This window comes from Podarcis tiliguerta (genome assembly GCF_965153285.1).
Source record: "Podarcis tiliguerta genome assembly, chromosome: 4".
Taxonomy (NCBI): domain Eukaryota; kingdom Metazoa; phylum Chordata; class Lepidosauria; order Squamata; family Lacertidae; genus Podarcis; species Podarcis tiliguerta.
Genome location: NC_139537.1, coordinates 58696508 through 58711529, shown reverse-complemented (window position 1 = coordinate 58711529; position 15022 = coordinate 58696508). Strand labels below are relative to the sequence as shown.

At 37.6% G+C, this 15022-nt stretch overlaps 1 protein-coding gene across 23 annotated transcripts in view; it reads right to left on the bottom strand.

Moving 5' to 3' along the window:
- The window catches only part of DMD (dystrophin), a 984302-nt gene that overhangs the window by 234982 nt on the left and 734298 nt on the right, over positions 1 to 15022 (bottom strand). For all 23 annotated transcript variants that reach the window (XM_083438913.1, XM_083438919.1, XM_083438923.1 and 20 more), the window contains one exon: positions 2315 to 2469. In XM_083438913.1, the coding sequence (XP_083295039.1) occupies positions 2315 to 2469 (155 nt within the window). The remainder of the gene's footprint in view (positions 1 to 2314; positions 2470 to 15022) is intronic.

The following is a 15022-nucleotide window of genomic DNA, read 5'->3' as shown; positions in this document are numbered from 1 at the left end:
CCATGTTTCTGGTGAAAAACACAAGTCTGGGGCCCCAGCAAGGGCAGAAAAACAGCAGGGGGAAGTGGTATCCAAAGGAAGGATTAAGTCTCCCTTTTCCCACTTGCTTATTTCTCCTATGCACATTTCCTACCCTCTTTGCAGCAGAAGGAGCAGCTGGTGCATCTAAATGCAGATTGATCAGTACTAAGTAGCTAGTCTCAGTTTTAGGAAATGACATGCTCACTAATGCTGGACATGTGTATAATAATTTCAATTATGAACCAACGTATTTTTCACATAACCTGAACCAACGGATGAACTAAAGCTATTTCAAAAGCTGAAAGACACTATACAGCACATATAAGGTAACCATCTGAAAAATTAAATCTTGTATTTGGTTTAGCAAATTCGTTGTAAAGTAGTATAGGGTAGAATAATCCTCTTCTTGTTAAAAGTGATGTAATAACCTATCTGAGCATCGTAAGCTATACTTATAATAAGCAATGTTACAAATGTTGTTGGAATGTTTCAATATTTGGAGAGGGAAACTGGTCTTAGGTACATTACATACCAAGCACTCATCCCCTCTAGTCGTGTTTGTAGCTCAAAAGAAAGAAGCAATATGTGGGGGGTAAAAATACTACTGTACAGGACTACTATAAGGCTCCTCCCCATGCATGCCCCCACTCATCTCAAACCTGTCCTGGGTCCTCCCCACCAAGTAAATTAACAGGGCATAGGGGAAGGAGAAAAAGGAAAAGTCTCATTGCATAAGTGAACCTCATTCTGCACTGACAACAACTTAGTTGAATCCTGCCCATTAGTATACCTGTCTTGTAAAATCTTCAGACATTTGCTAATCAGAAGCAGTGTTGGGGTGGGTGGGGAGAGAGACAGCAACTGGAGAGAAGTGTGTCACCAAATGTGATTTGCTTTTACAATTCCCAGAGTTCTTTAGCTACTGGTTTCCAGAATTCCTAAGTGAACTTACACTGGTACTTTGGAAGAAGGAACATTATCTAAAGATCATGTGCCATTTATTTATAATTAACCCTGCCTTACTGCCATATCTGGCTATCCTCCAACTTTTCAAAACAGAGATGGCCTAGGGAAGGGACATACTTGGGTCCAGGAAGATAATAACTGGAAATAAAGCCAGGAAAAGACATATCTTTTTTACTTCTAAGGAAGATGGCAAATTCTATCCTTCATTTATTTTTACTTTTGTGCTCAAGTTCCTCAAAGTGTACAACAGTTTAACCCAGACATATAAGACACAAGGTTTAGCCTAATGATTATCCGTAATTTTAGTACAGAAAAGAAAGGAACACTTTTGGTAAGAACAGCTGATTTAAATAATCCTCCCTATGCCAAGAAACTCTCTGATTATATTTTACATTTTACACTGTGCACTCTTCTGACCTTATTCATAAACTGTAATTAAACACAATTTAAAACCACATTCATTTTTGGATTTGATTATAAGCTATAAAGCCTAATGTTAGATATAAAGTCTAATGTTAGATACTAAACCAATCTAAGTGAACCAAACTTAATTTTTATGCATCTCATTGAGTGTACAACAATATGAAACAATGAATCTGAATTTTATTGCATTAATAAAACTAATTTTATTCTACGAATTTTCATATAGATTTTATAATGGGTGATTCATAGTTTAGAGGAAGGCTCTAAAATAGCTTTCAGAATTGAATAGGTATCGAAATAAATGATGAGAGACTACAAAAAAGAACAAAGAAAGTTTTAATCAAGAACCTAATCTAGGAAGAATTATTACTTATAGATTTTTCATATGGGGACCTGATAGAGCTTCATCTTCTAACCTTACATGAACCACAGAACAAGAGTGTCATTTCCATACTTAGTATATAGCACTGATAATAACTGAACAGTGTAGCAGAAATAATATAATTGTTCTAGATGGGGCTTCCTAGCAAGCATAATGAGAGAAAGCAGGAAATCTGGCAGACAGGTTTGAGTTACAGATAGATACAACAATATAAAAGATTAGGCAGAAACTCAAACACACAAAGGAACTCAAAAACTCACAGAAAATGATTAATCATATACTTAAACAACAACAATAAGCAAAGCAGCTGATAAAAACACATTCTTGACAATCTACCCCCTGAAAGAGACGCTCCCAAGGCACATAATTGGAAAGAGTTGAAAATAACAGCAATAAATTGAGAACGGTTTCCTCCTTACCTGTTAAGTATTTCTTAACACTTTAATATTAATAATTTCTTAAGAAAAATATCCAACTACTTAGTTTTGTTTTACAAGAATGGTACTAGAAGTTGTGTCCTACCTCTTATTAATGGTGGCCCAAGCATCATTAATGTTATTAGTCATCAGTTCTACTTTTCTGGTGTCATCAGTTGAATAATCCCGGAGAAGCTTAAGAGCCAAATCATTTGCCACATCCACGTTGATATGCCACTGCCGTAGCTCCTTTGCAAATTGCTGGAAGAAGAGCATAAATGCATATAAAACATATTATACATTGTTGAGGAACATTTAGAACCTTTCCAAGTTCAGGTAATACTTAAAACATATTTGCTAGTAAGACATATGAAGTTTCTGGGTAAATAATATCCCTAATTCACTTCAACAAAACATGATGTTCCGTGCAGTTTGTTTTTTTTAAAATAGTTTTAATTAAGATTTTTTTGTGCTATGAAACAGACAAATAAGCAGAGAGAAGTACAACTGGGGGGAAAGAGAGGGGGGAGAGACGGGGAGGGAGAGAGACTGGGGTGTTGTTCTTTCATTCTATTGTCTTGTATTAGTGTAGGGGTTGTGTCAGGATAATGTGAATAGGTCCTATATCTATATCTACAGTATTTCTATATCTATATTTATATCTATGAATTAGAAGTCCTTAGGATTGGGGGGAGATCCATTCATTCAATTGTAACTTTAAAACCCTTTAGGTAAAATCTGATTTTAGGGTATCTAGAATTGTTTTGTCATGAGATGGAAGATTATAAATCTAGTAACAAAAGTGTAACAGAACTGTTCAAGAAAATGCAAGGTATGAGTATGCCAGGCTGAATTTTAATTATCATTCATGGTTTTCCCAGAATAATTCTGGAAACTGCAGTTTGGTGGTGCCAACAATTTTATGTTACAAAATGAAACCCACATTCTTGTCACAGAACTACAGTTCTCCGGTTTCTTGAGGAACACAAATGACCTTTCAACCAGTTTGAGAACCAAGCTACACATGACATGTAGTTCTGAAATGGTTTTTCCCCCCCCATTTTTCCCCCTGGGGAAAAGCACTCACAGCAATCTTGAGCTGAGGATGGGGTGAGAAAGAAAGAAAGAAAGAAAGAAAGAAAGAAAGAAAGAGGCAGCTTTACTCATTCCCTGCCAGTTGTTTCTCCAGTCACAATTCCTCCTGCTCAGCCTGTTTTCTCACCCAAGTGTGGCAGTATATAACTATATAAGATGTAGTTTGGTATTAAGTCTGTGGTGTAAATATATACATAACATATATATATATTGTCTGCTATATGGTTTTTTCTCTCCTAAAAAATAAATGGGTGATTTAAATATTTAGCATTCTATATTTATACATGTGCTAGTGATCCATATAGGACATATAGGGAAATAGGACAAATGCTGAGTACAAAAATTAATAAATATATTTCAAATTTTCATTTATTGTTTTATCCATTAGGTTATGTAATGAGTGCCACCTACTGGAATAGTACTGAACATGCATATACAGGGATAATATAGTACTGATAAAAAAAATAATTATTGGAATATCAGTTCTTTGCTACTTTTTCCCAAGAGCATAAAAAAAGCTTTTAAGAAAAACGACCCAAAAATTTATTTTGAATTTGAATGCTTTGACAAGGTTTATGCCACATTCACACAAAATCGTGGAAGGGGGACATTTAAACTTAAATAAAATTATGTTATGAATATATATCACTTGGCAGCCATGACCAGCAGTTTATTGTTTTGTAGGTTTAAATAATATTGCTGTGAAACCTCACTGTCCTGTTCTTTTGGAGAACATTAGGAAACATTTGTCCTCAGTTCCAATGTGTTAAAAGTCTTGAGTAAATACTGTAGTTGTGCAAAGTAAAAGCCATAATAGAAAAAGTAATACTATAATGACTGTACCAACATTCTTTGAATAATATGTGTTTGCTCCCCTTTGTGAAAGAACTGCTTTTGACTTGACTAACAGCATTGAATTAATTAATGAGAATGAAGCAATTATTTGAATATTTATCTGTGACACAAAGCAGACTGAACATCAAGTAGATAAATGAACAGCCTGAATATAATTACTGCTATGTTTTTGTAGAGTATTTCTGGGGGAAAAAGTTCCAAAGGTACAGATAAACATTAGAGCAATGTGGGTCAGCAACCTCCTCCAACTTAAAGTGCATTTTCATTACAGCCCATGAAGCTCCCCTTACAAACAAGCAAGGGTTGAGGAATATCTGTATAATAGAAAAGATGCATAATCACTGGGCAACAATTTTTTACTTTTTGAATGTTGTCTAGATTTCTACAACTGATTTAGGGTATTTTTGCACTGCTGAATCAGGAAATGGCATCCGTTTCCCTCCATCAGGTCAGGTTTTTGTGTTATGTTGATTTGAAAAAAATCAGATCTTGTGACAAAATCAATTACATTTTTGTGGCATTATCAGCTGATTTTTGTCAACACATATCATCCTAAATATGTTTTTAAGAGAAAAAAATGTTTTTCCAACAACCTGATAGAAACATCGATTACTGTAAACTGAATGGTGGGCATTGATAAAGGTAAGTACAGGTAAATTGCATGTTGCTTCACCATTTTTCAAACTTCAGGGCATTCCGTTTCTTGGAACTCGTGGAATGCTCAACGGCAGGGAGGTCTCTCTTCAGAGTCCAACAGTAGTCAGCCATCATTACTGCGTCCCAGCAACCCTGATACCTGGTCTCCATCTCTTTCATGTCCTGATGGAATCTCTCCCCCTGCTCGTCACTCATTGAACCCAGGTTCTCAGGAAACCGGTCCATATGTGAAAATAGGTAGTGCATCTTGACACTCATGTTGCAGCTCAGGTTTCTGAAAGCAGTCAGCATGTTGTTGACAAGTTTCTGGCCTTATTGTTGCCAAGAAAGTTCTTTACTACCAGAACAAATGCCTTCCACGCTTCCAGTTCCACTTCGTTCACTGAGTTTCCGAACTCTGGATCTCTGACGAGCTGACGGATCTGAGCACCGTCAAAGATGCCAGCTTTCAACTTCTCCATGGTCAATCCTGGAAAAGCCTGGCACAAGTAAGTGAAGCAGTCACCATCCTTGTCCAGAGCCTTGGTGAACTGCTTGATTAAGCCGAGCTTGATGTGCAGCGGTGGGAAGAGTATTCTGTCTCTGTCCACCAGACGGTCGTTGATGACATTCCTTTTTTTGCAAGGCACCAATTCCTCCTGCACAGGCCAGTCCTTCGTGTAATGCTGAGCACGGTTCCTACTATCCCACATGCACAGAAAACATGGGTACTTGGTGAAGCCAGACTGTTGTCCCAACAAAAAGTTCACCATCTTCAGGTCAACACAAATAAACCACTTATGCTGATCATAACCAATTTTCTCCAGCACATACTTCACCGCTTCATAGTTCTCCTTCAGTGTACTTGAGTGAGCCAGGGGTATAGAGGCAAACTGGTTGCCGTAGTGTAGCAGAACACATTTCAGTGATCGCTTGCTGCTGTCAATGAACAGTCTCCAATCTTTGGGTTCATACTGTGGCACTCCAAGCTTGAGCAGAAGCTGTGCAATATCTGCACAGTACACCAAGTCCTTCTCTTCTGAGAAAAAACGGAGGTACTCTTGATGCCTGTTGCGCAAGAAGCTGATGTGAGCACTGTCAGAGAGGAGGTTTTTTCCTTTAATCTGGATGCCAACAGTTCGGCAGAGTCCTTTGACAAGCTGAGGTCATGAACTAGATCATTCAACTCCTTTTGGGAAAATGGATGTGGAGCATCATCTTCAAGAACCACTTCTTCTTCATGTCCTTCAACACTGGAGGCATCTTTGTCACTCAAAAACTTGACCTGATTGAGCAAAACCAATGTGATTTTTGGATTCAGATTCGTCCTAAATCAACTGAAAAAACACAGACAACAAATTTGTTGTTGACCAGTGATTGATGGGTGGTTCACACAATGTTTTTTGTATACATGAGCAGAAGTGACTGTCCTGATAGTATGAAAGAACCACTGCAATCCTGAGTGCTCTTGCAGGCTGCTTCTGTGTCCCCAATACTCAAATTATGTTTCTCCACACCAATATTTAACTTAAGCATAGTAGGAACTGCTTTAAAATGCTGCTCTTCATGTTGCCCATTCATTCCTTGTTATTCATTATGATGTTGTTGTTGTTTAGTCATGTCTGACTCTTCGTGACCCCATGGACTAGAGCAGGCCAGGCACTACTGTCTTAGTTTGGTCAGACTCATGCTGGTAGAGTCTGGATTTGATATCCCACTTTATCACTACCCGAAGGAGTCTCAAAGCGGCTAACATTCTCCTTTCCCTTCCTTCCCCACAACAAACACTCTGTGAGGTGAGTGGGGCTGAGAGACTTCAAAGAAGTGTGACTAGCCCAAGGTCACCCAGCAGCTGCATGTGGAAGAGCGGGGAATCGAACCCAGTTCCCCAGATTATGAGTCTACCGCTCTTAACACCACACTGGCTCTTCACTTCGAGAACACTGTCCAACCATCTCGTCCTCTGTCATCCCCTTCTCCTTGTGCCCTCAATCTTTCCCAACATCAGGGTCTTTTCCAGGGAGTATTCTCTTCTCATGAGGTGGCCAAAGTATTGGAGCCTCAGCTTCACGATCTGTCCTTCCAGTGAGCACTCAGGGCTGATTTCCTTAAGAATGGATAGGTTTGATCTTCTTGCAGTCCATGGGAGTCTCAAGAGTCTCCTCCAGACCATAATTCAAAATCAGCAATTCTTCGGCGATCAGCCTTCTTTATGGTCCAGTATTCATAGAATTGGTCAATTTCAATTTCTTCAGCACCAGTAGTTGGTGTATAAATTTGGATTACTGTGATGTTAAAAGGTCTGCCTTGGATTCGTATCAAGATTTTGAGACTGCATCCCAGTACAACTTTCGCCACTCTTTTGATGACTATGAGGGCCACTCCATTTCTTTTATGGGATTCTTGCCCACGGTAGTAGATATGATGGTCATCCGAACTGAATTTGCCCATTCCCATCCATTTTCGTTCACTGATGCCCAGGATGTCAATATTTATTCTTGCCATCTCATTTTTGACCACATCCAACTTACCAAGGTTCATGGTTCTTACATTCATTATGCTCATAATGAATCACAGATTTTTTAAAAAAATATCATTGTGGCAGTGATTGTTCATACTGGTTTTAGATGCGTAGTTATTTAATTTTGTGTCAATTGCTCGTATTTTATTAGGCTGCCTGATGTTGAAATGTGCATGCCACCTTAGGGTAAAAGGCAGAATGAATGAATGAATGAATAAATGGAGTCTGACTTATGGCCATGCCAGTCCTTGGAATTTTGATCACTGCCAGGATCCAAAAATGGATACTGAGAGAAATGTAAAGGGTCCACAATCCTCCTAACAGAATGACACAGTACTTGTCATTCACTCATACGGCTTTCTACATGTTTTATTTTTAAACCAACATCTTTGTTTAAAAGAAGCGAGCTAATGTAACAGGATCAACACATGCTATTTGTTTTATTGGTAAAACACAATGAAGTAATGGCCTATAAAGTTTCACTCAGGAAATGTGTACTTTTCCCAGTGCTGCTTGAATTTTAATGACCTTGTAATCCTGTCTGAAGAATACTATTTAATAGGCCGCCTGACAAACGCATTACAGGACTATTTAAAAAGTGTTGCTTCTCACCATTAACTTCAATACTTATATCTATTAAAATCCTGACATTACTAAACACCAGTATCAGTTAGAATTTAAAAAAAAAAACCCAACACACAGAATGTAGGTCTCTCTCTTGTTCTCTCTCAGAAAACAATTAATCTTTTCAGTAACTTTGAAGAGGTGCAGTCCTCAGTCATCACTTCCATTTCTTTTCACAGAGATGGAGACCAAAGTGATGCAATGAGTGTTTTATCAGTCAGCCTATTAGAGTCCCATTATTTTCTGTCTTACATGACTTCATATAATGAATTTTTATAATTAAACTAATGACATACCTCTTCTCTTCTTTTTCCTCATTCTCTTTTTACTTTCAGGCCCCATTTATCTCTTAATTAATCATGGTTTCATTCTCCCCCTCTCGCTCCCTTTTTTCTTTCAAAAAGTGTTCCATTACTTTAATTTCATTGTGACATATTTTAGTTTATCTCTCTTGTTTCATAACTTTGCTGACTGTTAAATAGTTTAAGGAATTAGGGAAATGTGTACATCATTCTGATCATATATACTGAAATTTTCTTTAATTATAAAATGTTTGCAGCCCCAAAAGTCCCTCACATCTTCCTCCCACCACAACTGTCCTACCATCTCTTAAGACTGCAGAGGAAAAAACATGGCTGGCTGTCAGGCTGGCATTCCAGTATATGCACAGGCTGGGCACAGAAAATGTTGGCTACAGCAGCCCTTCAGAAACCTGTTCAAAGGCCCAAACTTTGTGATTTGGTTATACATGCAAGGAAATGCCTGCCTGGTGGTCATTTTCTTACTTTGGTAGCAGAGGTGGTGCTGTCAAGTAGTGACAGGGTCAGTGGTAAACAACTGTAGCTAGAAGATACTGGTATAGTACAGAGAGGAGAACAACAGTAGAAATGAGAGAGATAAACTAAGAAGAAAAGTCATTGTTTGGCAGTGAGTGCAGGCAGAGGTTGGATGGCCATCATGTATGCTTTAACTGAGATTCCCAGCTCACAGTACTGTGAATGCAATTATATAGAACTTTCCAAAGGCCAAATATAAAAATAAGACATTTATATTCCACCAAGTGTCCGTTTCTTTAAATACAGTTTTTACATAATGTATGCAATACCAAAATCATATTCAAGAGCAATACAGGATGTCTCAAAGCCAAAGTTCTATCAAAATATTTCTTCATTTAATAAATAGAAAAGAATCTCTACTTGTTGCTAAGCCCTGTATTGGATGCCTTGTTTCTCTGGCCTACCAGCAAGTCTTTAGCTGAATACCAAGAACAGGTCCTTCTCTGTGGTGGTTTTTAGAAAAGTTCCAAACCTTCCTATTTTATGGCACTACATTTTAATAATGGTTATATCTGCTGCTATTTTAATGATACTTAATGCTGTTGCTTTAATAGCTTGTAATTACTTGTAAATTGATTGCTCAAGGTCTTAATGCACTTATTAACTGATGCTGTTTTTATATTGCATATTGATTTTTAAATTCCCGCAGTTTTTGTTTTGTTTTTTTCTTGTTTAAATAGCTTTCATTGATGGTTGTTTAATTACTATTTTGTAAACTGCCCTGAAAATCCTGATTGCATGAAGGGCGGTTTGAAAGCTGAACAAACAAATAACCTTAGTAGATTGATGTTTTACTGATTGCATACAGATAGCAACTCAATACATATTTGTTCAGACAGGCCTTTGGAGCATAATAAGAGGGGCATCATTTGAATTTGTATAATTTAATGCTGATTTGTCTGCTATACTTTGTACCATATTGTTACTTTGTTTTTAATGTTGTAATTTTGCCGTTAACTGCCCTGGGCTCTTGTGAGGAGAAGAACAATAGTAATAACAGAAGCTGCTTCAGTTACCTCTCCCACAAGCTTCACAGGCTTTATTTCCCTATCTGTTGGAGGACAAATGTAGGGAAGGTAGTCAGAAAAAGGTGTACAGTATGTCAGTAATATGTGAATGATTGTATCATTGGCAGAGACATGCAAACGAATGTTTAGAATGTTTAGAATGTATAATTTCAAACAGAAATGAATAGTATCATATTACTGATGCAAAAATCAGTAGCTCTCAGTTTAGTTAATATCTAGAAAAAGAAATTATAAGGGTTAAAATTGTCAGGAAGCCTCACCGCCCAATCCTTGATATGTTGGATTCTCTGTTAGTTTATTCAGTGGTTCAAGGAAAGGAACTTTACACCTGCTCAAGGCCACTTTTCTGTTCTTACTTGACCTTTTATTGGGTTAAGACCTAGCGTTGAAAACAGATGTCAACGCTGGACCTCATAATCCCTTTTACAAATTAAGTCATATCAGAGGAGGCAAATTAGTTTCAACATTGTCTTTAAAAAATCCCTCTCAGCAGCCTCTTTCTACATGCCGTCATATGCACAAAAGACAGCTAGTAAGGAATAATAACTCTATTAAAAGTGACAAACACACTGAAAATAATTCCCTCTGCGTTGTATAATATATTAGGGACAGAATGCCAACAACTGCTTATCATAACACAGAAAACATGAAAGCACTTGTCTTGAAATCCTGATTTATTATTAGATCCATACATTCAAATACCAGCTTATAATAGAAAACTAAATCAACTGAGTTCAGTAAGATTTGAGTTCTCTTGATTTCACATATGTCTAGCTCAGTCAAGCACAAAACTGCTAATGCCATCACATCTGAGAGGCTTTTATGCAGGGTTTGACACAATAAGAATCACAAGGCAGACAAAGGGAGATTTTTCTTTTGAAGGATGAAAATAAAAATAATGTTGCTAAGCTAGAGAATAATTTCTTTGAATTTAGGGGAATGAGAACAAGAAAAACAAACAACTGTTCAACATTGACGAGAGCTGTTAGTACCAAGAAATGACACAGTCATGAGGCGGCAGGCTGGCAGTAGAGACCAAAATTCAATATTCATTGAATCAGGTAAGATGTTGGAGTTTTCTCTTTCCCTATTTGAAGCCTATGAGAAACCTATGTACTACAAAGGATTTGTAGGCATAATACAAGGTGACCAGTTTCTTTTCCTCCACAACCATCTCTAGGTTGGCCTCTTAGAAGAAATAACCAGCTCCAAGCACTTAGGAGGGTTATACATTTCAAATTAAAAAGCATACAGAGACCACAAGCTGAATGAAACTAATTCATACAACTGTGGGCTTTTTTTTTTTTAAACACACACACAACTAGTTTCTTATTCTTCTCCTGAGATGCTATCTTGCAACTTGAAAGTCAAATCTGCTATATATTGCATTTAAATCCCCAGCTGACATACCAATGTCATACCAGTGAATTAAAGTCATAAAACCACAATCTCATAAGATATTAAGTATCACCCAATGAGTTCCTTATGACTTATTTAAGGAGGATACTGGCAAGCTGGAAAGTGTGCAGAGGAGGACAGCCAATTTATTATTATTATTATTATTATTATTATTATTATTATTATTTAAATTTGCATGCTGCCCTATACCCGCAGTTCTCAGGGCAGTTCACAACATAAAAGCACAATATAAAAAAACAGAAAATACATAATAAAGACAAAGACAAAGACAACCCAATAATTCCCCCTTCTACAACACATTTTAAAAGGGCATCAGATGTCAATCATCCAAAATCCTGGTTAAAGAGGAACGTTTTCGCCTGGTGCATACAGGTAATGAAAGGCCAGCCAAACCTCCCTGGGGAGAGCATTCCACAAATAGGGAGCCACTGCAGAAAGGGACATGAAGAAGGGCCTCATATGGAGAGAGTCGAACCCTTGAAGATGATCAAGGGAAACCAAGCCTTATGAGGAAGCCTTATGAGGAATGGTTGAGGGAGCTGGGTGTGTTTAGCCTGGAAAAAAGGAAACCGAAAGGAGATATGATAGCCATCTTCACATATCTAAAGGGCGGTCACATGGTAGATGGAGCAAGCTTGTTTTTTCCTTCTCTGGAAGGAAGGACTCAAACCAAAAAGAAAGGAGAATCCGACTAAACATCAGGATGAACTTTCTGACAATAAGAGCTGCTCAACAGTTCAACAGATTCCCTTGGGAGGTGGTGAACTCTCATTCATTGAAGCTTTTAGGCAGAAGTTGAATGGTGACCTGCCATGGATGCTTTAGTTGAGATTCCTGCATTGCAGGGGCTTGGACCTTTGGGGTCCCTTCCAACTCTAAATTCTATAACTCTACGATTTCCGGATCGATTTCAAAAAATCCCACTGGAAATACAGTTATATCCATGTGGTGATGGCAGGATTTAGTTAGTGGCTCATGTGATTCTGGCCTACACTCTGTATAAAGATATGAGGAGTGAGGTTATTACCCTGCTACTGCTGTCCATGCCAGGTTGCTCAATCATTGCTACTGTGTCCATTCTTCTAGCAGATCAAGATAATCAGGTGACAGCAAAAATAGCAATTTGTTTACCAGGGGCAATTAGAATAAGATCTATTATTATAAACCTCCAAAATGTGTTATGACTATACATAATAATTATGTATCTCATATATATATATATATATATATATATATATATATATATGTGTGTGTGTGTGTGTGTAAAGGTAGAGGACCCCTGACAGTTAAGTCCAGTCATGAACAACTCTGGGGTTGCAGTGCTCATCTCTCTTTACTGGCCAAGGGAGCTGGCGTCTGTCCGCAGACAGTTTTTCCAGGTCATGTGGCCAGTATGATGAAAGCAGAGCAGTGCACGGAAACACTGTTTACCCTCCTGCTGGAGCGGTACCTATTTATCTACTTGCACTCTGACGTGCTTTTGAACTGCTAGGTTGGCAGTTCAAAAGCACCAGTTCAAAAACATCAGTGATAATGTGAATATTTGATATTGTTACTTTGCTATTTCAGTGCATAAAGGAAGGTTTCCACTGAAACACACTGGGCAATTTACTATTTTACTAAAATTCCCAGGATTTTAAAGCACCATTTTGAAACTTGCCTCTTTTATGCTCTCCTCCAACTGAGGAACCAGTCTTTGCTCCTGTCAAGATCACTTTAGTATTTCATTTGCCTTCACTGATACAGCCTATAGTATTAATCAGTTCTACTGCCTGGATAAGATAGAGGCAATCAAAGGTGGCAGAAGAATTGAACATCATAGTGCATCACAGAATGTAAAGTGATATCAAAGAAGTAAGGGAAGGTGGTAGTTCACACAACACATGCAGGACAAAGTGAAAGATGCTCAAAAAACAGAATCATGAGGAAATTTATGTGTCTTTATGTGATAGGAGATCTGACTGATGAAGAATACTGTGTACAATGAAACTACTCATGCTGCTTCAACAACAACAACAAAACCCTACTGCATCAAATATAGGGATGGAACTGGAAGGCTGTTATGCACTTCAGCACTGCCCAACTTAATCATTCATTCATACAATCAAATGAAAAATGATATTTTCTTCAAAAAGATGAGTGTGTTTCTTTCTCTCTCTCTCTTCATCTCTCTATCTACACACACCCACACACACCCTATATCACTGATCTTAACCAGACTACACTCGGTAAGGTAGGGATGGCTAACCTTTTTCAGGCCAAAGGCTGCATTGACCTATGGTCAACCCTCTGAGGGCACTGCGAAAGTTCATGTGGCAAAATTTAATTTTTTTAACAAATGACACATTTGAGGAGTGGTGTAGGGTCACAAAACCTGGTGACATGACAGAATCACAACAGGACACCCTAAAAAGTAGCCAGTAAAATATGTATCATGGTATCACAGTGTAGCTTCGACTGGCTGGCTGAACCAGGTGAGGAAGAAACATATTTACAATGTTCAGTCTAGTATATTGGAATATGATTATATCCTGAACTACAAGTAATAAAATAATACAACTACAAAAAATAAATATAATGGAAATAAACGGTCTGGAGGAATGCAAGTTTCTTTCCTTACCCTAGCTAGGCAAGATAGCACTAGCAACATTTATTATTCAACCCAAAATGTTATTTCTACTCAATGAACTCAACAAACTAGAAACGGATTATTCCCAATTAAGAGAATTTAATTTAATAGTTTAATTTATTTGAACTGATAAACCTCAAAACACTGCAAATGTAAGCTGTCTAGAGTCCCCTTCAGGGAAAAAGTTGTGGAATAATAATAATAAACCACACAACAGACAAAGAAGACCTAGGTCCTAAAATGTTTTTCATCCTCCAACCCTGAGCTAAAAATTTGGAATAATTTTCATCAGAAACTTTCAGCAGCTATTTTACCACTGACCTCCATATAAACAAATGAACCTACGGAGAATCAATTGCTTACCACTTGAAACTCATAAATCTGGGCTCAGCAAAATATGTTATAACTTGGTAAATCATTCAGAGATGGATCTGTAATTTCATATTAGCAGGCAGTAGAAGCATTTAGTCAAGCAAGATCTCAAATGTTCAGGTTTTTTGAACTTATACACATAGCATGTAACAACTAAACATGGACAGTGATGCCAATGTTCAGTCTTTGAAAATATTTTTCTTGGTACAAGCTCAAAAAAACTAATTAGAAAAAATTATGTATTACTTCTGACATTGCATACAGTCAGTTACAACCCATATATAAAAGAAGATGAGCGAAGGATTTGGGAAACTGACACCTTACTATATCATAGGCAGAATGGTCTTGGTTGTTCAAATGTGTTCTGAGAACATTAATAATAACGAGACTGAAAGAAAATTTGTTCAAATCCATATATCAATGGTACATCACCCCTCACAAATCAAACATGATATATTGACTGAATTAATGGGAGTTGAAGGAATTCAAAAGTGGACAATAGCCACATATTCTAGGTGTGATCTATGGTGTGTAAATTGTTAAAGGGTACTGCCACCATTGCTGCTCCTATGACTCAGTAGGTAGAATTTACGTTGCGTGTGTTTCAGCCCTTTACTAGTTCAGTTCTCTGTAACTTGGGCTCAGAGTTAGTCCTGTTTATAACCTGTTTAATAAAGCAAGATTGTGCTGTTGCATGGTGCAGCTGTGTGAGTAGATGCACAACGAACCACCAAAGGTTATTACTTTGGAGATGCATACAAAGTGACTTTTTGGAACAGGATCCTTGACATAAGTCAAG